The sequence below is a fragment of the Rhamphochromis longiceps genome, linkage group LG10, assembly GCF_057381845.1.
Source record: "Rhamphochromis longiceps isolate RC_006_pf linkage group LG10, R_longiceps_female_GT1.1, whole genome shotgun sequence".
Taxonomy (NCBI): domain Eukaryota; kingdom Metazoa; phylum Chordata; class Actinopteri; order Cichliformes; family Cichlidae; genus Rhamphochromis; species Rhamphochromis longiceps.
This window is the reverse complement of record NC_140566.1, coordinates 5,229,281-5,251,130: the sequence shown is the minus strand read 5'-3', so window position 1 is coordinate 5,251,130 and position 21,850 is coordinate 5,229,281. Positions and strand designations below refer to the sequence as shown.

The 21,850-nt window shown below is 38.9% G+C and overlaps 1 protein-coding gene across 1 annotated transcript in view; it reads left to right on the top strand.

Annotated features, from left to right (window-relative positions):
- The window catches only part of LOC146660203 (endothelial cell-selective adhesion molecule-like), a 51,323-nt gene extending 31,374 nt beyond the window's left edge, over positions 1-19,949 (top strand). Inside the window, exons 2-7 of the mRNA XM_085419961.1 lie at positions 13,936-14,087; positions 16,584-16,776; positions 16,881-17,036; positions 17,223-17,345; positions 18,222-18,357; positions 18,833-19,949. Of these exons, the coding sequence (XP_085276087.1) occupies positions 13,936-14,087; positions 16,584-16,776; positions 16,881-17,036; positions 17,223-17,345; positions 18,222-18,357; positions 18,833-19,370 (1,298 nt within the window). The 3' untranslated portion in view covers positions 19,371-19,949. The remainder of the gene's footprint in view (positions 1-13,935; positions 14,088-16,583; positions 16,777-16,880; positions 17,037-17,222; positions 17,346-18,221; positions 18,358-18,832) is intronic.
- Positions 19,950-21,850: the final 1,901 nt, after the last annotated feature.

Genomic DNA, 21,850 nt, shown 5'->3' with positions numbered 1-21,850 from the left:
GAAGCTGTGAATCCTAATAAGAGGAAACTGTCAGAATCTCAAAATCCTTTGGGAAATTTAATGAGCCTGCAAGAATGAGCCAATCGTGATGATTAGAATCAGACTGCAATGAAGAACATGTGTCTTTACTGCACACACCTGATTGGGCTTTTGCTCACTAATGAAACAGGTGGTTTTGTCTCTCTAGCATGCAAACACACACACACACACACACACACACACACACACACCTAACCATGCAAACATCAGCATCTGCCACTGCTAGTTCTGAGAGCAGGGAGGCAGTTCTAATGCAGGGTGTGCATTGCACCATGGGAGGACCAAATGGCGTCATTATGGACCGTGTCCGCTCCTTCAGTGCCAGACAAGTTGCTTTCATGTCCCCCATATCCTAGTCTTTCTTCTGCTCCTGTGTCTTTTACAGCATATCGCTGTGCAGCCCGCTCTCCCCCAAAGGTCAGCTGATTCCTGATCAAAGCATTTCATAAGAGTAAAACCTTTTTGTTGATGATCAACATATCTAATCAGTTTCACTTCACTTTGTGCTGGTTTAGAGCTCCGTGCTCAGCCGGCATCAACAGAAATGCATTATGGATCAAGTGCTGCGATAACACAGCAGCTGAAGGCTGCTGTGTTATCGCAGCATGTAGCATGTAGTTGAGAAACATGCACATGTCTGTTGGCGCTCGTGTTACTGTCCTTACTTTTTATGTGTTTATGCTTCCAGCCAGGCCGCCAAATCCTTTCAATGGCATCCAGAAACTCAATCACCAGAATCTTGCGAGAATCACATCATAATCACGTGTTTTCCCAGAGAAATAAGCCCGATTCCAAGAAAACTAATGACAGTTCTGTGTCCTGCTGCCCAGAGCTGAATATAAACACAGGAAATGCCACCTGGCGCGTGTGCATTTTTCAAAGTGACACTGATTAACCCAGGGAGGCACCACAGTCAAATACAAACCAAGGTCTGTTTATCAGTGCAGATGGCAGCTTACGTGACATGCTAACTCCTAATTTGTTATGTACAGCACACGTTTCACATGGACTTATGGATCTTAGATTAATGCTTACTGTATTGTAACTTGCAATTGACTGTTAGTGTACGGATGGAAATTTGCCCATAGGTTTCTTTTTCTCTGGGATTGTCCTGAAATCTGCATTTATCATCTTAGCTTAGCTTATCTATGTGGTGTATTTCTGGAAATTGCCATCATTCCAAATTTAGCTATTTAGATAGCAAGCAAGTGGCAAATTACCTGATATCACTGTGACATGCCCATATGGAAAAGAAATCGAAAAAACTTGCATCACATTTGGCCTACTTCATATAGTGAATCATGTAAGGCTTATATGATTTACTCATGAAAGTGGCCACTTTCTCATTACTTTCATATATTGTTTTAGTAAGAATCCAAAACATACAAGTTTCATTTATATAATTTTTCAATGGATCTTATATCTGTTTTCACTCTTGTATGCTTTTCATACAAGTTTCACACAAGACAGATACAAACTTTATAAGATTTATATATATCTTTTCCATATGGGTGTTTATGTTAAAAACTTATTCAATCAGTAAGTTTCTACTCTTGGTTCACATAATAACAGTAAAGGGGGAAAAGCTGTTTGCTAGGCATATGTACTTGTCTGTATTTCATCCAGCTGTACGCTCAGGGAGTCAGAGAAGGACAAAGGTCCTAACATTGCCTACGTTGTGTGGAGAAAGGCATGTTTAATTATTGAAATACTGCAGTAGCATTTCTTGGAAAGCAAATAATTGTTTAGAGCTATAACAATAAATGTATTGTATCAAATATAAAAAATACAAGCTTTTATATAAACAGTAACAGTTGAGCCGTAAGAGTTTTTTCTATTATTCTTTGTAAAATAGCATATGCTACCCTTAAGAAAAGGTCAGTGAGTCAAATGTGGGAGTAGTCCAGCAGCTGAGAGTGTGTTAAAGGCTGTTGGTGTCTCTGTGTGGACAACTTCCTGTCTGACCCCGAATACTGGACTTCACTTTAATGCTGCCTACCAAGACAAACAGACTAATCCTGGAATATAGCTACGTCACAGCGCTATCAGGACGCCCAGCTTTTTCCTCCCTGCCGTCATCCACACAATGCAGAGGAAGTGTGTGTGTGTGTGTGCGTGTGTGTGTGTGTGTGTGTGTGTGTGTGTGTGTGTGTGTGTGTGTGTGTGTGCGTGCGCGCGCGCGTGCACTTGTGTGCAGAGGTTGTATGCGAGGGGCTGTCTGTGATTTTTATAGATGTATATATAGTATATAGTGTATATATAGCAGATGATGAGAACTTTCCCCTCTTCTTCCGTAAAGGGTCATTTTTCTATAAAGGCTTATTCAGTTCTACAGTCGTTTTAATCAAAGACAGTGCAGTCATTTTACTCCTTGCTCCTTTTCCTCTTTTTTGTCCAAACCTGCAGGGGAATTGGAGTTCCACTGTTTTCTGTCACCAGATAAGAAGCACTCTTTCAGACTGATGAGACTGCCTTTTTTTTTATCTGCATATGTTTAATAAGAGCTTAAAGCTCATGCCATTGGCATTATTTCGTAATTTTTCCTCCGTGGCCATTCCCACGATGCTTTGATCAGATGGAAGGAAGCTTCAAATTAACCAGAGCTGCCACTATTCTTGTTAAAGGCCTAGCTGCTTTCAAAAACCTGCACACCACAATGCAAAATAAGCACTGCCTCATAACATTAGAACAGGCGAATTATGTCTTATGTCACTATGTGATGTGCAGGATACTGGGATTACAATGATTGGGTGAATTGAAGGTGAGAGTTGTCTGTCTGTCTGTGTGTGTGTCTAAATTTCAAGATGTAAATTTTTGTTGTTTTTGTAAATGGTCTGTTGACCCATTTTCTGGCCTTTTTTTGCACATCGAAATCTGAGGCAACATTTATCTCTTTTTATTTAGACTATTAAATTTAGAGCTTGACATTTTCACTGGTCTTTCTTACAATAAAAATGAAATAGGATCTGTAGAGTTGCGCCAGTCACAACAACAGTCATCTCAAGGAGCTTAATAATAAAGTCTGAGTATTGGCTAGCTAAAATATGAAAAAGTCCAGCCATCCTGCAAAGTCGCATATTTGATAGAAAAATATAAAAATTAAATAATTTTACATTGGAAATTACAACAATGACAATTTGTGAATAGTAAAATACTTTTAGCATGAAGTTGTTAGTCAGAAAGTCATTTATGGACTGGTTCTTATGCAGCACTTTTTTACTGAGCACGCAAAGCGCTTTATACAACTTGCCTCGTTCACCCATTCACACTCATTCATACAAAACTTTTTGTGCTTAGTATATGACATTCACTCACATTCATACTGTGATGGATGTATCACAGAGCAACTTGGGGTTAGTATGTTGCTATCTTCATATTTTTATGTGAATATTTTTCATTTTTTAAGACACGAATTGCAACAATCTCAAATCTTTAAATGTTTAGAATCACAGATTTGCATTCATTATAGACAAGTAACATAGACAAGACTTATGGTCGCTTGGATCTGCAGCTGTACTGTAAACAAACACTTCACCCCTCTTTGACCAGAATTTTTACCAGTACATCAGCTCCTTGGCTGGTAACTGGTGGGATACCAGCAGACTAGTGGATCAGAAGGCTAAAATTAGCTAATAATCTCCAGTGATTTAAGCTACATTAGCTAATGTTTTTCAGGCTATTTTGTGAACAAATAAAAGAAAGCAGTCATGGAAACATCCCTACATTATCAGAACAGTTTGAATTTTTGCTATATTCCAGTTAAAGTGTGTTTTAAATCTACATCACTAATTTGTGTCATGAAAATACCTGTGCGTGTTCTTTCTGCCGCAGCCACCAAAGCCTTTTCATTGCTATTAATGAGAAACCAGCCTCTGTGTGAGCGCACTGTAACATCATGACCTCAACAACACATAAAACCTGTTTACATTCTATCACGTACTGTTGTAAACATACAAGAAAATATAACATTTGAAAATGATTCCATAAAATAATATACTAAAATATGTTATTATTAGTAGACTGCTGTTTTTAGGGGTGCTCTGGTCAAAACGAATCTAAACTCGCCCCATCGCAACTTTTTTGAGATGTGTTGCTAATATCAAATTTAAAGTGAGCAAATGAAAACGGTCAAATTTTGCAGATTAAGCCATTTTTTTGACATTTGAAATGTTTTCCATTGTGTATAAATACAGATTTATGAGATTTGAAAACCCTTGCAATTTGTTTTTATTTACATTTTACACAACATCCTCACTTTTTTGGAATGAAGGTTGTACCAATTTAAAAATCACAGGCTGCCCTAAAACAGGTATGTCTTTGGCACTATGTGAGACTGACAGACACATGGGGAACATGCAAACTCCACGCGGAAGTCAAGGTGCAGATCGTTCATTTTTCCATCACATGTATCACAGCCGTGTAACAGACTGGTGACCTGTTGAGACTGTACCCGCACGTTTGCCCAATGAAAGCTGGGAACTAGCACTTTTAACCTTAAGTCAAAGAAGTAGTTAAGAAGATGATGGATGGATGGATGGATGGATGGATGACCCTACCCTGTTCCTACATTCTATTATTACTATTATCATATATTATATGTAGGCAATCACTTGCATTAGTTCTATTTGTTGTTGACAGTTGCTGGTTTGTGTATCTGTCACATGAATAAAAGCAAAGTTCCTTCAGTTCTGATGTAGAATCGAACCGAATTGATCAAACGCAGTGTGTGAATATGGTGTAAATCCACTGGATAAATGATGATAGAGTAAAACGTAAGGGTTCCAGATGTAAAGGCAGAAACCGGATCACTAGAATTCTTTTATGCAAATGACCAGTAACATCTGCTGACATTTAGCTGGTATAATGGTTATCATGTTGACATCAGGGTAAGTGTGCTGGCATACATACACAGTACAGCTGAGACTCTTCATACACATTTAGCTGATGTGTCAAGCGTGAACAGCAACAACTTATGGTCAAAGCATCAGGACATTTTCTGATGCAGGTATCCAAAACAACCTGCAGGCCAGTATTTTAGACATCTGTTAAACAACAGGTACAGCTACTACTCTGCCTTTTTACTACTGGCCTAATTAGAGACAATGGTGAATTGGTAAATAGATAAATACATTTAAATTTATAGATGATTTTGATTGACATTTGAATTTAAATTCTTTACATTTTGCATAAATATGACAGTATTATGCTTGTATTAGGGAATTCTTTTGGCAGACTGACATACTGCCCTTAGGAGAGATATGACTTGTTACAACCAGCTTCTGATTCATTTTCCATTAGCCACCAGAAGGATTGTTTATGAAACAAAATCATATCAGAAGGGAAACATGTAAGGGCACATCTGATTGGCTAAAAGTTGCTGGTGATGAAAATGTTATCCGTACCCAAACATGACAAGCATGTCTACCATCTCCACTGCTGCCAAGTTACAATGAGCAATCACTTCTTCCAGATGTTAATTGGTTCGGCTCTCAAGGACAATGTGCAAGGACGGCGGAAGAACATATCAGCTGTGTCTCTTTGTAATTAGCAGTCAGCCCACAGGCTGAATAAGCATTCACTTTGCATCCCCAGATGTGTTTGTAGCTCTTTAGCAGACTGGAAGAGACCGGGATAATGGATACGTATTTTTGGTAGGTTGAAGGCATAAACATAAACCCTCCCGGCCTTTCGCTATCTCTGTTCTACCAATTAAGCAGCTGCCTTTGTCCTGCTCTCTTCTGTCACTCTCAGGGCATCCAGCTTTTGAGTGGCAGTTTGGTAGTTTGGCGGTTGAAAGAAGGAGACGACACATTCCTCTCTGCAGCAGTCCTAACATTGTGTTTCACCTTTAATTATCCTGTGAGGAATGGCAGTCTCGCAGTTATCAGAAGATGAGCTCTGCCCCAGACTTTGGCCCTGAGCCCGTTGTGTGAATGAGAAGTTCTGTGTGTGTGTGTGTGTGTGTGTGTGTGTGTGTGTGTGTGTGTGTGTGTGTGTGTGTGTGTGTGTGTGTGTGTGTGTGTGTGTGTGTGTGTGTGTGTGTGTGTGCCTGTTTAGATGTGTTTGTGGGGACCAAAAATTGGACGTTTACTATACTTGTGGGGACCAACAGCTTTATAGCCGTTATAGGGCCCAAAATCCTGATCGCTGCAAGTTTGAAGGCATTTTTGTGACTCATAATGTGGTTTTAGTGTCAGGATTACAATTAGGTTTTGGTTTAGGGTTAGGCATTCATTTTTGATGGCTAGGGTGAGCGGCTAAGGAAAGTACTATGTCAATCAGATGTCCCCACAAGAATTTGAATGTGTGTATGTGTGTGTGTGTATGTGTGTGTGTGTGTGTTAAAACTTGGACTTCTATTTTTATGAGGACTCGATGGGCTGTGGAGTGAGAATCAGAAAAAAAGTTCTGGATTATTTCTGCATATGTGTGGAGATTACAGCAAAATGATAGTTTGGGAAAGAGAGAACATTTTTGCTATGAATAACCTTAGACTTTGATGGATTTTTTCAGATGTTTTGAGGATACTGGACATCTTCACCTTGATTAAAAAAAAACTCTCAGCTTGAAGTTAGTTTTCAGTTTCTTCCTTAAATTTCCTCTTAATTTATGTTAAAAGATTAAATAAGATGCTTGGACAGTGCCACTGTTTCTGTCTTTCTTCTCATCTCTAATCAATTATTCATGGTGCTTTTGTTCTTTTTGTCCGTAAATGTGCTGTTAATGTTGCACAGACTGTGGATCTCAGTGGAACTAGCCAGACTATATTTGTGGACGGTGGAAAAAAACACATCTTTCTGTCTAGCTAAGCATACTGTACCACATCTTCAGAGCTAAAACTGTTCAGTCAGTATCTGTAATTACCGTGGTATGATGTCAAAGCATTATTTCAAGTTTAAAAGCACTGGGAATACTGATACAATAGTTGTCTACTGGTTTGTTGCAAGCCTTGTGAATTAGTGAGTTATTGCTGTCTTCTATAGCATTTCTTCATGGCCAGGTACAGTGCACACTGCCCAGTTCTGCTTTTTTGATTTTCTTTTCTTAAAGGACCAAAAAAATCTGCAACTATCAAATATTAATACACTGGATAAGCCAAAAGTCTTGTAGTAGACGTTAGTGGTATTGTTATGTGTCAAGTGTGAACAGCAACAACTTATGGTCAAAGCATCAGGACATTTTCTGATGCAGGTATCCAAAACAACCTACAGGCCAGTATTTAGACATCTGTTAAACAACAGGTACTAAGATGAACTTGGGGACTTTTTCAAATGTGAATGCAGCAATTCTGCAGGTTTTTGTCCGCTGGGGTTTTTTTTTGTTTTGTTTTGTTTTTTTGTTTTGGTTTTATTCATTTTATCGGGCAAGGCAAACATGAAGGATTTTCACAGGATGACCTTTGGTCATCAGGACCCAGACCATCTGGTTCTGTTGATCTTTAAGAGTTTTCCTCCTACTTTATAGATACAGGAACCACCAATCCAGCCTCAGATCTACAGAAAGTGGTCCAAGCCTTATCAGGGGAGGTTTATCTCCATGAGAAAGAGCACGTCATTGCATCTCCACCCATCCTCCAGAGACAGGGTTCAGTGGCAGTGGTGCTCCATGGAGACATCATTGCCACACTGTCATCTTCATCCAAGATCATGTGCTCTTTCTTCTTATTCTCAAATCTCTTAAATTAGCTATTTCTCCAAGTTAGACATTAAGAGATGTATTTGATGGTAATATTGCAACAGAGACATCACTTATGTTTGACACCATATCTTTTTTATTCTGTAGCTCACTTGCTTTAACATTTTAACCAAAGCAGCTGATAAGATGCTGACAGGAAGCAAACAACCCGCTCCACCCATCTTTTCAGCATGAAATACGTTAGTTAAGGTCATCCTCATCAAAGCATGGTTTCCGCTTTATCTACACTGAGGTCTGCTGAAGTAAACAGGGATCAGTCCGAAGGGTTTCCTGTAATTATCCAATTAGCACACACAGGAACTTGAGCATAGCACAGTATTTTCATCAAATCAACAACTCTGGCTCTGAGATTACATTGTAATCTAAATTAGTGACTCCTGTTCTGCTTTTGAGTTTTCAAAAGTAGAATGGGAGGCCACTCAGCTCCCAGTTTGGATTGTAGAACACTTTGGTATACAGAGTTCATGGTTCACTCAACAAAGCAAAGGGTCATCAGCAGAGATGGGCAGTAACGCGGTACTGTAATCCGATTACTTTTTTCAAGTAACGACTAAAGTAAGGGATTACTATTGCAAAAAAGGTCTCATGACAATGACGTAAGCGAGTGCGACGTTCGTGGCAACTCCTGTGTGCAGATCAACAATGGATAATATAACGGGTGCGGCAGAGAGTATGAGCGTGCAGCGTTTAAAGCGTGGAAGTACTGACCTTACTTTGAGTTTGATTCCGTAAAAAGTGACAAAAAATATTAGCGTACGCTGTTCCCTGCGTGGGAGGAAAACTTCGCTTTACAGCGAAAAAACCCCTAAACTTCCGAGCAAGCACCGAGTGCGCTACCACGGAATGGGAAATTCACAGACAAACTCGCGGATTCTTCCACTGACCGCTGCAGCTCACCTGTACCAGGGCAAGCATCTGCCTGCTTTACAGGTGAAAATAGAGCAACAGGACCGCTGAGTCTTTTATTTATTTATTTATTTATTTATTTTTTGCTGTGGTTCACTTGCATTTATTTGAAAGACTACGTGTGAACACAAAAAAATTTTTCTTTTATGTGCTCGAATGTGCAGAAAATAGGTTTAAATGTTAAACAAATTTCTTCTAGTCAGAATGTTGCATATAATTTAATTTTTGCTTGATGCATAAAGTTAAAAGATTAAAACTAATAAAACAAGCTTTAAAAAGAGACTTTTCCATTTGATTACATTTTGTATGATGGATTCTGAAGAAAAAGTAGAATTGGGCTGAAAGATCTATTTCTTTATCACCTCTTCAGGTTGTAAATCGTGTTTTTAAAAAGTAACTAAATAACTAAGTAATTAATTACTTTTGAAAATAAGTAATCAGTAAAGTAACGGGATTACTTTTGGGGGGAAGTAATCAGTAACTAATTTTTTCAAGTAACTTGACCTACACTGGGTCCCTGTTTTCTGGCCATGTGGTTACCTGCTCACCCACTGAGCTAAACTGGCACCCAGTAGCTTCACTTTCATTTCATCTGTCCAAGGGACATTTTTCTGGAAGTCTCATTGTTTGCAGACCTTCTCCCATGTTCTTCTTAGAGAAGAGTCTCTCCCCTAACTAGCAACTCTAACAACCCAGACGTTCTAGTTTTGTCTTCTTCTTGTTATTCTGAAATTAGGTTTCTGTAGTGGTATCAAGAATGGTTGGAAGGACATTTTGCACAGTTCACTATTCTTGATAGTTTTTACCCTTTCAGTGTGGTTATCACCAGCTTTGCAAGTACTACAAGTACTACAGAACTATAGCACTTATTACACTGGGGGACAACAGTGTAACTCCCACTTTTTTTCCAATTCAAATCTACCCTGTAATTAAGTCTGTCAACTCCATATCCAGCTTCCAAAGTGGTATTTCTACATATAGTGAAGAAACTGTTACTTTGAAAGAGAGAGATGAATAAAAGCTTCTCCAGCTAACCATAAAACACCTTGTTATATCAGACTTAGTGAAATAGCCCTATTAGATCCAGCGAGACCTATCCAGTCCTCATTACGCCCTTCAGTGAACTCGCTCCCATCTGCCCTGCCATCAGTCACCAAGGAATATTTAAAAGTAATTGTCATGAAGCGAGCAGAATAGATTTCAGACCTGCCACAGAGGGAAAGATTATGCCTCACTGACCACTTTAAGAGTAAATCTCAGTGGCCTTGTTCATTTCTCTATTTTTTCTGCCAAGTTTTTTTTTCTATACATGTTTCATCTTTTTTTTCAATGTAGTATGCTCTCATTGGAATCAGGAAGGATTTCTGTCAGAAAATCTTCTTAAAGCAGCACTTGGCAAGATTTTGATGGGGAAAAAATGCCCATGTGATCAGACTAAATCATGAAGCGCAGCTCATCCACACTAATGAGGAGCTGAAAATTTGGCCTGTTTTCCCCCACTGAAATGTTTGTGTCTGGGTCATCCCTGTTGGGAAGTCTTGTATTCCAGAGTCTTACCGCAAAGATTTGAAAGGATTCCGGCTAGGTGTTTTCCCAAACTTCTTGGCTTAAAAAGTGAACTTATCCATTGCTGGAGTTTCTAATTTGTGTCAAATAGAACAATTTCTGCATGGGCACACTATTCTCTGATCTAGTTTTACATCTATTCTAAATATAAACATTTCAAGATCTCTTGTTGCTGTTTTAGCTTTAGTAAAATCTTCTTCATCCCAGAGAGTCTCCGTTTCTCTTCCTTCCCTTCATCCAATCTGTGAGACATGCAGCAGCCTCTCATTGGGCTCCCTTTAAGCTTATAGCAATCATCAGAGAGCCACTCCACAGTGACTCATTGCATTTATATTTAAGCCTCTTTCTGTCATCTCTACATGTCCACTGATCCAACCATCCATCAGTCAGCACCTCTACAAACAACAGGCCTATCTCACTGCTGCACCAAATCTTCTTATGGCCTAAAGAGCCATTGACACAATGGATCTCTGCTTCTCCTTGTTTTCTCCTTTCACCGTTTTTAGCAACATTTATTTTTACGCTAACCTTCCACATCTTCCCTTATTTAGTCTATCTTATGGCTTCACTAGTGTGATTCTTTGTTAGAAGCAATGTTCCCAAAGGAGCATAGCCCACACATTCTCTCATCACTGTCACTTATCTACTCCATCTCCACAGTGACTGAGAAACTGATACCTACACCTCCTCTCTATAGAGATCTCTTTACATGGTGCATTGTTGCCATTCACGTTTCACCTGTATAATTTAGAGCTGGAGAAGCAATAAAGCACAAGAGATGTTCATTAGTCCAACAAGTCCAAATCCAACAAGATATTTTGCCAAATCTGTGATGCTTTAAATTGAGCTTTAAATGCTATAAATTTAGAATAATTCAGCTTATAATGGGTTTCAACTGTGTAAATTTCTATAGCTTTTGGCCACAGGGGGGCGCTCCTTGCTCAGTGCCAGAGACTGTCTGTTGAAAATAGAAAAGCTAAATACTGTAATGAAATAAGCAACTCTGTGTCCACTACAGAAACAAACCTGGTTGGCTTTATTTTGTTTTTATCATCAGCAGTCTAGTTGCATTAAAAGTCTGTTTTTCCGTTCTCAAATATTTTTTTGAGAAACAATTCAAAATTCAAATGAATTTTCTGAGAATTCATTTGATTGTGCAGTTGCAATAATGGCAGTTATTGATTAACAGTAGTTCTAATTAAACATTTGACATCCACAACATCATAGTGCTGTTTTTTAATATTATCTGTTTGTTAGTTTTGTGTTTCTGTTGCTCCAGAGTAGCCATAATGCAGTTAATTGACCTTAAAAAAGCCCAGATATTCAGTACATCATTGCACAATGCTGTATAAAAAACCTACAATCAATATTTTTTTCTGATTAAAACTATTTCAATTGTTAGGATTTTAATAACTACAAGTCACGTGCCTTGACCTCCACCCCTCTGCTTTGAATATTTAGCCGCCACAGAAATAGTGAGTTGTTTCAGGTAATAGTTTGCTTGGGAAGCCTCTTGTTGATTGGACTTGATTACATCACTTCCTTTACATGTAAATAGTTTTGTTGCGGTAACAACTGTGGCATCTAAATAATGGTACTAATTAGCAGGAAGGTACTGCTGTGCAGTGAAGAAAGCTAATCCATAATGCATGACTTTTATTCGTGTATAAACAGCTTGTTTCAAATGTCTTTTTGAAACTATAATGTGGGGTATGAAGAATGTTTGTCCTGTCAATTTTTATAATGTGCCTACGCCTTTCAAATTTCAGCATAAACAACTGCTGATGTGATTTGTTGCTATATAAATGAAACTGAATTGAACTGAACATGCCATGGTTCTAATCAATACACACAAACATACAGTGCACTTTAGACTTGGCAGCCATGTTCCAGGTGCTCGTGTCCTCGTGACAATTCACAACAGCCTCATGGCAATTTATATTATAAGGTAAAGCCCCTACAATCACTCTGTGCCCTGTGAGCAAGCACTTGGTGACAGTGGGAAGGAAAATCTCCTTTTTACCAGGAAAGACCTCGGATACAACCAGGCTCATGGAGGGACAGCCATCCATTGAGATAAGTCATGGGCAAGGGGAAAGAGAAGAGAAGAGAGTTCCCAGTTATTAAATACAATAGTGTTGTATAAACACACAGAGAGTGGAAAGAGATGTGTGAAGAAGAAACATAAAGCGCCCTCAGCAGCCTAACCTTTGCAGCATAAATAAGGGAAGGTTCAGACTCAGCTGATACAGTCCTAACTAAAAGCTTTATCAAAAAGGAAGGTTTTAAGTGTATTTCAAAATTAGAGTGCACATATGCTCTTCATCTAAACTGGGAGCTAGTTCCACAGGAGAGCGGCCTGATAGCCAATGAAGAGCAGCTAATATGGGAAAAGTCCACTTAGTACTCTTGATTCAAACCACTCCAGTACAATTCCTTTAATACTAACAGTGTGTTTAAATCGCTGTAGTAAAATACTGTGGTCAACAGTATCAAATGGACAAGCACTGAGATGCTTGTCCATTTGATACTTTTTGACCACTGTCAAAAAGTCATGCTCCAGTGTGTGTGTGTGTGTGTGTGTGTGTGTGTGTGTGTGTGTGTGTGTGTGTGTGTGTGTGTGTGTGTGTTAATTTATATTGGGTTCACATACTTTCTGCATTTCTCTGTTATGGGTCCCTGAGAAAAAAAGGTGAGATATGTGGTTTCTGTTGACTAATTCCATGATTCAAACCACCCTCATTTTGTAGGAGAGACTGACATTCCCCTGAGAAAACCTTTGAATACAGTAAACACAAATTATGCACAGTTGGTGACTGGGGTTTATAACCTCTGTCATTTATTTGTCATATTTATCAACTACTTAAATGAACACTTTAACTAATAAAAACGTGTCACATATAAATATGTAAGCGAAAACCTTGTTTTTTTCTGATTTGGTCGTGTGTGCTGCAGATGTGTTTTGGCTCTCTGCTGCCTCTCTGTGGTCTTAAATAAACATTACATTTCACTGTGATAGTGCTCTCTCTATTCAGCTTGATTTCATTATCACTATTGCGTTAAATCCAAATAACGCACAAGTTCATCTGTGATAACATCTGTGGTAATGTAACATTATAAACTGTGTAAGAAGAGCCGCATGCATATAAAATCATGGATACGGTTTTAATAATGTCCTTGAAGCAAACTTTTTTCTTCAATGGCAATTATTAAAAAGAAGCTAAGCAGATCCTCATTAATCTTATAATATCATTCTGCTTATAACCTTTTTATTATAAAAAATATGACATCAAACATGAAACAGGCATGAGAAACAAAGAACAATCCAAACAGGTTTCCTGCTGCACCTTCAACTGTACAGGTAATGATTCAGAGTCAGAATTCAATTCAATTGAATCACAACATTAAGGCAGTTTATACTGTAGGATAAACCCTGCGGTATTACATAGAACATTCTAGCAACTGGAGCAAGCACTTGGTGACAGTGGGAAGAAAAAAACCTCTTTTAATAGGAAGAAGCCTCTGCTCTGGGAGCGACGGCTTCTTCTTCTACCACGTCTGGTTGGCTGTGAGGGGGGCAGACAAAAGACACACTGTCTGAGAGACAGAGATTAACAATAGAAATTAATATAGAGATTACAATTATTGATTACATGTACAGTGGTGTATAAAAGTAATAAAAAACTGTGATTTTTACAGTGTGTTTTTTCCCTTTCTTCCTTCATCCAGGCATATGGGCCAACTTTTTAATACCCCTGAAAAATGGAGAAGTGATCGAGGGTCAGTATGTGGAGCTGCAGGCCCGGTACACTGGCGGCAACCCAAATTCCAAGAGTATCGCGTGGAACTTTTTGATGCCTAACACCAGCCAGATGAAGATGGTAAGGAAACAATTACACTTAGGTCTAATATATATCAAGCCAAGACAAGAAAAGACTTAAAGGTTTCTAATACTACTGTGCTGTGCAGATAGATGATCCAAAAGGAGGATCACAATCAAATAGATTTAGGGGAAGAAAGAGAACTCAGGAAGGAAAAGGATACAGGGTTTTTTTTTTTTATTATTTCCCTTAGTGTCTCACCTTACTTTACTCTTTACAGGAAGAAACATTCATTAAATGTAAAAACATTTTCACTGATAAAAGAACAAAACTTAACTGCAATCTATTCAGAGTTGTATGTGTTTAGACAAGATAAAGTGAGCAATTCCCCTCTGACAAATTGTTCAATTCTATTGTATTTTATTTATACAGCACCAAATCACAACAACAGTCACCTCAAGTCACTTTATAGTGTAAGGTAGATCCTACAATAATAGAGAGAAAAACCCAACAATCATATGACCCCCTATGAGCAAGCACTTTGGCAACAGTGGGAAGTAAAAACTCAGTTTTAACAGGAAGAAACCTGCGGCAGAACCAGGCTCAGGGAGGGGCGGGGCCATCTGCTGCGACCAGTTGGGGTGAGAGAAGGAAGACAGGATAAGACATGCTGTGGAAGTGAGACAGAGATTATTAACTAGAAATAATATGTATATAAACACATAGTGAGCGAGAAAGGTGACTGAAGAAGAAATACTCAGTGCATCATGGGAATCCTCCAGCAGCCTCAGCATAACTCAGGGTCACCTGATCACGCCCTAACTGTACTACTTTAGCAAGAAGGAAACTCTGAATCCTAATTTTAAAAGTAGAGATAGTGTCTGTCTCCCCAATCCAAATCTGGTTCCACAGAAGCGGGGCCTGAAAACTGAAGGCTCTTCCTCCCATTCTACTTTTAAATATCCTAGGAACAACAAGTAAGCCTACAGTCTGAGAGCAAAGTGCTCTAATGGGGTGGTATGGTACTAATTATGTAAGTAACTAAAATTTGACAAAGTGATATTTTTTCCAAACTGCTAATATATGTTTCCTATGCATAATATAATAATAGTAATATGGAGAAAATAATTGACAAGAACCTATTGTGCCTTTTCCAGCTCTTGGTTTTGTTTTTGAATGCTATTAGAGTTGCTTGGCATCATTTGTAGTTGAAAGTAATCATAAATACCAATGCATGAGTTCTTGGTGCAGCCCCTCAGTTCATCTTCTCTTTTAAACAGACAGTTTTTGCTCCTCACCGTTCTTACCTTTAAGGTAACAGGCGATGATGCTTTTAGATCACTGTGGAGTGATTTTGGCCCACTCTTCTTTGCAGAATGGTTTAATTCTTTCACATTGGAGGGCTTTTGAGAATAAACGGTCTGTTTAAGGTCTTGCCAAAGCATCTCAATCAGATTTAAGTCCGGTCTTTGACTATTTTGATCACTCCAAAACCTTCATTTTTTCTTTTGCTGCTATGTTCTGGATCACTTTCCTGGTGCTTAACTCAAATGTAATTGAACTTCAGAATACAAGCTGATGGCAGGAGCTTTTCCTTCAGGATTCTCTGGTATAAAGCAGAATTCAAGGTTCCATCAGTTACAGCAAGTGATCAAGGTCCAGACCATCAGGTGACTAGATTACTCAAAGAAAACAGATTTTAATCTAAGAACATCTTTACTTTTTACTGTAAATGATGCATCTGCCTTGAACCGTTCTATTTATACTGTATTTCAGCCCCTTCCACTGCAGAGATACATATGCTGGAACTAGGTTTTATATCAGGCTTCTTTTGTTGTGTTTTGTTTTTTATTGTACAAGAGCCATATTCGTTAGAATGTAGTATTTATCTAACAATACAGACCTGCATAATTTGTGTTAATTAAATTGCAGAGAATGAGAGCTGAGAATTTATAGATCAGGTTCAAGAACATTAATATTACTGTTTAATTTGGCCTTATAGGTGGAAATGTGAAGGTTAGATTTAATTTTATTCACAACTGAACATAGAAAACATGTCCAATGTTTAAACTGAGAACGTACCTTTTTAAAGTGTGGGCTGTGAGTCCGCCGTGCACTGTTTACCTCACCTGCCGATATGCGTCATGTGTAGTTGCTTTGGAGGAGGCTGTAAAACTTTGTGTAGAGTCCAGTAAAGGTTGATGAGTCAGTGAAGCTAACTTCTGTCCAATGTCAGTGATACTAAGGTGAGTTGTTGAAGATGTCCTGAACTTTCCTCTGTAAGCACTGCTGATTTTACCAGTGTTAGTGAAACTTTCTTTTCTTTAAAGTCTTGCACTTGGACATTTAGCAAATAAATCTCTGGAAATGTTTTGGATAAATACAAAGTCCATTACATCCCTGACCTGGATGTCAGTGACACAGGTCAGTGATATCTGTTATGCACAACTACTTCTTCGTGTGCTTTCTTTTATGTACTAAAAGACCCCAAAAAACCCCCTTTTTTTAATCTTCTTTTTGTTTCATGTGACGCTTGCTTTCTGTCCTTCTGTCCAGATCATCTCCTACACCGACAACGAGGTGAAGGTGTTTGACGGACAGTTTAAGGGCCGTGTCGGTTTCCTACATCAGATGCCATCATCAGATGTGTCGTTCTACATCAACAACACCCGGGAGTCCGATTCAGGAAGCTACATCTTTCAGATTGTTAATGATGGTATTACTGAAACGGTTACCCTGGATGTGAAAGGTAAGGGAAATTCACCCGTTGCACAGCTGTACTTCTCAGATTCACTGTGAAACAGTAAAACAGAAAGTCTTGTAATAAAACATTACATAATCCTCTCCCCTCAGTCCCTCCTTCTGTTCCGAAGTGCTCTATGACAGGGAAGCCAGAGGTAAAAGGAAATGTTACTCTGATCTGCATGTCCAGCTCTGGGAAACCTATTCCTTTGTACAAGTGGAAGAAAACCAGCCCCACCTCTGAGGTCTTCTTCTCACCCATGCTCAGTGAGTGCACAGCGAAAAAACAAAGAGTCATTGTTTGCTATAAATGTGAATTATTGATAGAAAAAGCAGCCTGCACACCGTCTTTTGGGATTGTCACTTAGCACATCTTTGAGAACTGTTATACATGTGAAATAATGTGTCTTCATGTGTGTTTGACTGTCTTTTCCATGTAAACTGCTGTGTTAGATGAGAAGACTGGCACTCTGAAGCTGAACAACCTGAGCAGCAACATGTCGGGGAAATACGTGTGCACAGCCAGCAACACGGTGGCAGAAAAGAGCTGCGCAATCGACCTGCACATTACCAACTGTACGCAGCAAGTGTAACCCTGGTTATGGTTTATTAATAAAAATAAGTGATGAAAAATAGTTATGGACCACACATTCAGATACACTATTATCAAGCATGAACAGCGAGCATCGATGTAATTAATTATTTCTGTTGGACACGATCATATCCTACTAATTTCTTATGACTGCTGACACGTCATAAGAAAACTAAATGAATATGCAGCGAACTTTCTTACATATATATTAAAATATTACAAATATACAATAATTTAGCAAAAGTATCATTATAAACCCCTATCACTCATGACTTACACAGATTCAAAGTAAAAAACAAACCCTGTTTGCCAGACATGTTTAATGTTGCTAGCATAGGGCTGTGACATTTTACATTGTAACCATTAGCTTAGCTGACTTTTCTATTCAGCAGCTAAGAAAATTATACTTTTGTCAAAGTTGGCTGAATTTGTCTTACTTTAACATGAGTCTGGACAGTCAACCATGCCCAACACAACCTAGCGTCCTGGGAATATATAATGTTGCAGAAGCCTGAAAACAATGGACAGCGGTAAATTAGTGATCAACATCGCAGCATTATTGTAGTGTCTTTACATTACAATATAAAGCGCCTTGAGGCAACAGCTGTTGTGATTTGTCCCTATATAAATGAAACTGAATTGTAGCTTAAAACTGATTTGCTAGGCCACAGCACAACTGGTCACCTGATTAGTCCATCTCTATGTCAAACAGAAAGGACATCTTTACATGACTCGAATATAAAACATTAATCTGCTTTTCTAGCCAGTGCTGTACAAGTACTATTGATTCTACACGAAATGAGGTAATAAAAGTGTTTTTAAATTCTTTGAGATAGTAATTGTATGTTCTTTAATTCCAGCCAATAAAGTGGGGGTGATTGTTGGTGCCACAGTTGGCTCAGTGGCTGGCTTCATCTTCCTCCTTTTTGTGTGCCTCGCTTTTGTCTTCGTGATAAGGAGAAGAAACAACGAGGATGACTTGGCCAATGAAATCAAGTGAGTCAGTGTGGCTTAAATGCAAGCAGAATTTTATCATTTAAAATTCGTAACAGCATCTCAGCTGGCCAGCAGATCTGAACCAGGACCCTTTTGCCACAGTGCTAAACAGTGTCAGTTCAGGCAAGTCATAAGTGGCAGCGTTGGTAGATGAAGTTCTTGTTGCTGCTGCTTTGAATCAAATTCATTTTAGTCCTTTGCAGATGACCCAGGTTTTACTTTTGACATGTACCAATTGCACAGGAATGCACATTTTGATCTTGCACATTTCTCAAACTAAAGTGATTCTATCACACCTGTTTAAGAAGCCTGTTTTTCAGATTTAATTTTCATATCCTGTGATAGCAGAAACAAATTACCATAGTTTCAAGATTTAATGAAGTACTCCATTTCAGTGTTACTGTGAACTAATTATGCATTTCTAAAAGTAATCTACACGCCACAAATAAGTAATCCTGCACCTCGATGTCTACAGGGAGGATGCTCAGGCTCCCAAGCGTGTGTCATGGGCTAAGAGCGGCATGGGTTCTGACATCATCTCCAAGAATGGCACCCTGTCCTCCATCGCCTCCAGCCCACACCACAAAGAGTCCTCCCATCACCACAACAACCACCACCACCACCTGCAGCAGTATCCACAGCGCCCCCCCTCAGACACTGCATCCATCATCACCGCCACAGGCAGCAATGCCGGCTATAGACCGTCCCGCCACCAAGGGGCCTCCACTCCCACCCATTACAGCTACAACAACAACACCACCCTGCCACGTGAACAGCCATTGTCCCCCGAGGCCGGCAGCAATGGCGGTTCCATGCCCAGACCCGAGCGCTACACCCAGTTGCCTCAGGCACAGGCGCTGCCGCAAACGTACAACCAGCCTCGGCTGCAGCTCCAGACCGCTCCCTCCCCGCCACCACTACCCACCTCCACCATCATGGCCTCCAACATCACCCGAATGGGAGGCGTGCCCATTATGGTTCCTGCACAGAACCAGGCCGGATCTCTAGTCTAGCATGAGCTAAGGGAATACTCTCACAAAGGATCAATTGCTGATTTTTCAAAGGGACTTTAATATTTAGCAAAGAATTTAAAATGAAAGGTCATTTACTGATGCCAACAAGCTCTCAGACACACTGTTTACTTCCTTTAAGAATACTTACTTATAGTTCTTTTGTACTCTGTATGCACTGTACACATTTGAAACTATGTATAGATATGATTTTCATACATTTGTCCAGTATCATCTTTTCTACTTTATGGATTTTAATGTTTTCATTTTTCATATTTAGATTTTTAAATGTAATTTCTTCCAAACTGTTTTCCTCCTGCCATTTACTAACCGCAGCTGGAACGCTGTGTGTGCTAATCTCACGGACAGAAAAAAAAGAGCACCAGCATGCTACACTTTATCCATTGTCTTTATTTAGAGAAACTACCTGAAGGACTCATAGGTCATTACTGTTTAAGAAGGAGAATGTTGCTCATAAACACTGGGTTTAATCTATGTATTATTAACTCTATTTCAGCACCAGACATCAAAAGACAACATAATGTGTTGTGTGATAAAGTTTGCCCTTGCAAAGTATCCTAATCCTTTTTCTTGGCTTTGCTTCTGTTGGGTTTTCAACTTGCTTTCAAAATGCTTTTAAACTCACTTCTTTAAATACAGATGAGCAAAAGCTTCTGATAATACTGAGCTGTTTAGGACTGCAGAACAGTAAATTTGCTTATATTCTTGACTAGTACTAATAACCAGTGTTGGGGAAGTTACTTTGAAAAGGTAATTAATTATAGTTACTAGTTACTTCTTCAAAAAAGTAACTGTTAGTAACTGAGTTACAATATTCTAAACGTAATTAATTACTTGAAAAGTAACTATTGCGTTACTTTATAAAAATGTTTAACCCTCTGGGGTCCAGGGTATAATTGGCCATTTTAACCACTTCTGATTTGACCTCTACATTTCACCTTTAAAAACTGTTTACTTGTTTGGTATCATTCTTTTCAGCACAACCTCACGTGTCTGAATTTCCAGTTATGTTTTCATTTTGACAAACTGTATTAACACAATTGATCTAAAATCAGACAAAAAACATAAAATCAGAGTAGAAAAAGTTATATTTTTTACTGTAACAACAACAAACATGTTTAATGAATTATATTTCATAACTTTAAATGCAAATATAAATTGTCAATTTTAAAATCCTATGCACAAGTTTTGCAAACAACAACGTTATTTGCATCCATTTACCTTTTACCTTGATTTTTTAAATAACCATTTCAAACTATTTACAGAACAATCAGTTGTTCTGCATTCAATAAGATGCCACACAAATTATTTGTGCCACTCCAAAAACACAATTTCTGTCCACTATAAAGGAGAACATCACAGCCTGATACCTGCAGGTCTGACAGCAGCAGGTGTATCACTCCTGTTTCTACCTGGAGACAGCAGTCGCCTCATTGTTCTGACACACAACACAAAACTATCCACAACACTACACACTAACTACACACTCCAAACACGCTAAACGTCACAAAACTCTCTCTCTCTCTCTCTTTTTCGTTAGACAGTGATCATGATTACCGTCCGCGGGAGCGCGCGCAGCTACTTAACGCTGTAGCGTCCACATTACTTACAGCTACTTCCATGCAACTGATATAAGATGCAGTAAGCTGAACACAGCTTCAATCGTCTGTTTGTTGAAAAATAGTAACGGAGCGCATTTTCTTGTTAGTAACTGTAACGGCGTTGTAACGATAGGAATAGTAATTAGTTAGATTACTCATTACTGAAAAAAGTAATGCCGTTATTCCCATCACTGCTAATAGCTAATAACTAATCATTTAAAGTTGCCTGCAGCATTCAAATTGTAAATATGTGAATTTTGGGGGGTAATTGGTAGCACGTTGTTGAGTGCAGCCTTTATGGACAACAGAAACAGGGGACGTGTTTGCCTTTATTACCACTTTGTGTTGGCATTCTTTTGTAACTTAGTCATCATCTGCGTCATCAGCATAAATTCATTACATACATTCATTATTTGGACCTGTTCTTCTAGACTGGCGCAAAGAGCTTATAGCATTAGAGAAAGACACCCGGTGATCACACAGTCCCGCACAGTGAGGATAAAGCTCTCGCTTTTAACAAGAGGGAGTAGGAGCCACCTTCTTTGACCAGTAGTGGATCAAGAAACTGAAAAAATATACAACCGGCCATCTGCCACAACCCAACCAGTCGCGGTAGATTGCCGCCCTTCCCTGAGCCTGGTTCTGCTGGAGGATTATTCCTGTTAAAAGGGAGTTTTTCCTTCCCACTGTTGCCAAAGCGGGTCATATTACTGTTGGGCAACTAACAATAATATGACTTTCTTTGTATTATTTCTCCGTATTATTGTAGGGTCCACCTTACAATATAAAGCGCCTTGAGGCAACTGTTGTTGTGATTTGCTGTATAAATAAAATTGAATTGAACTGAAGATCAAAAAGAGG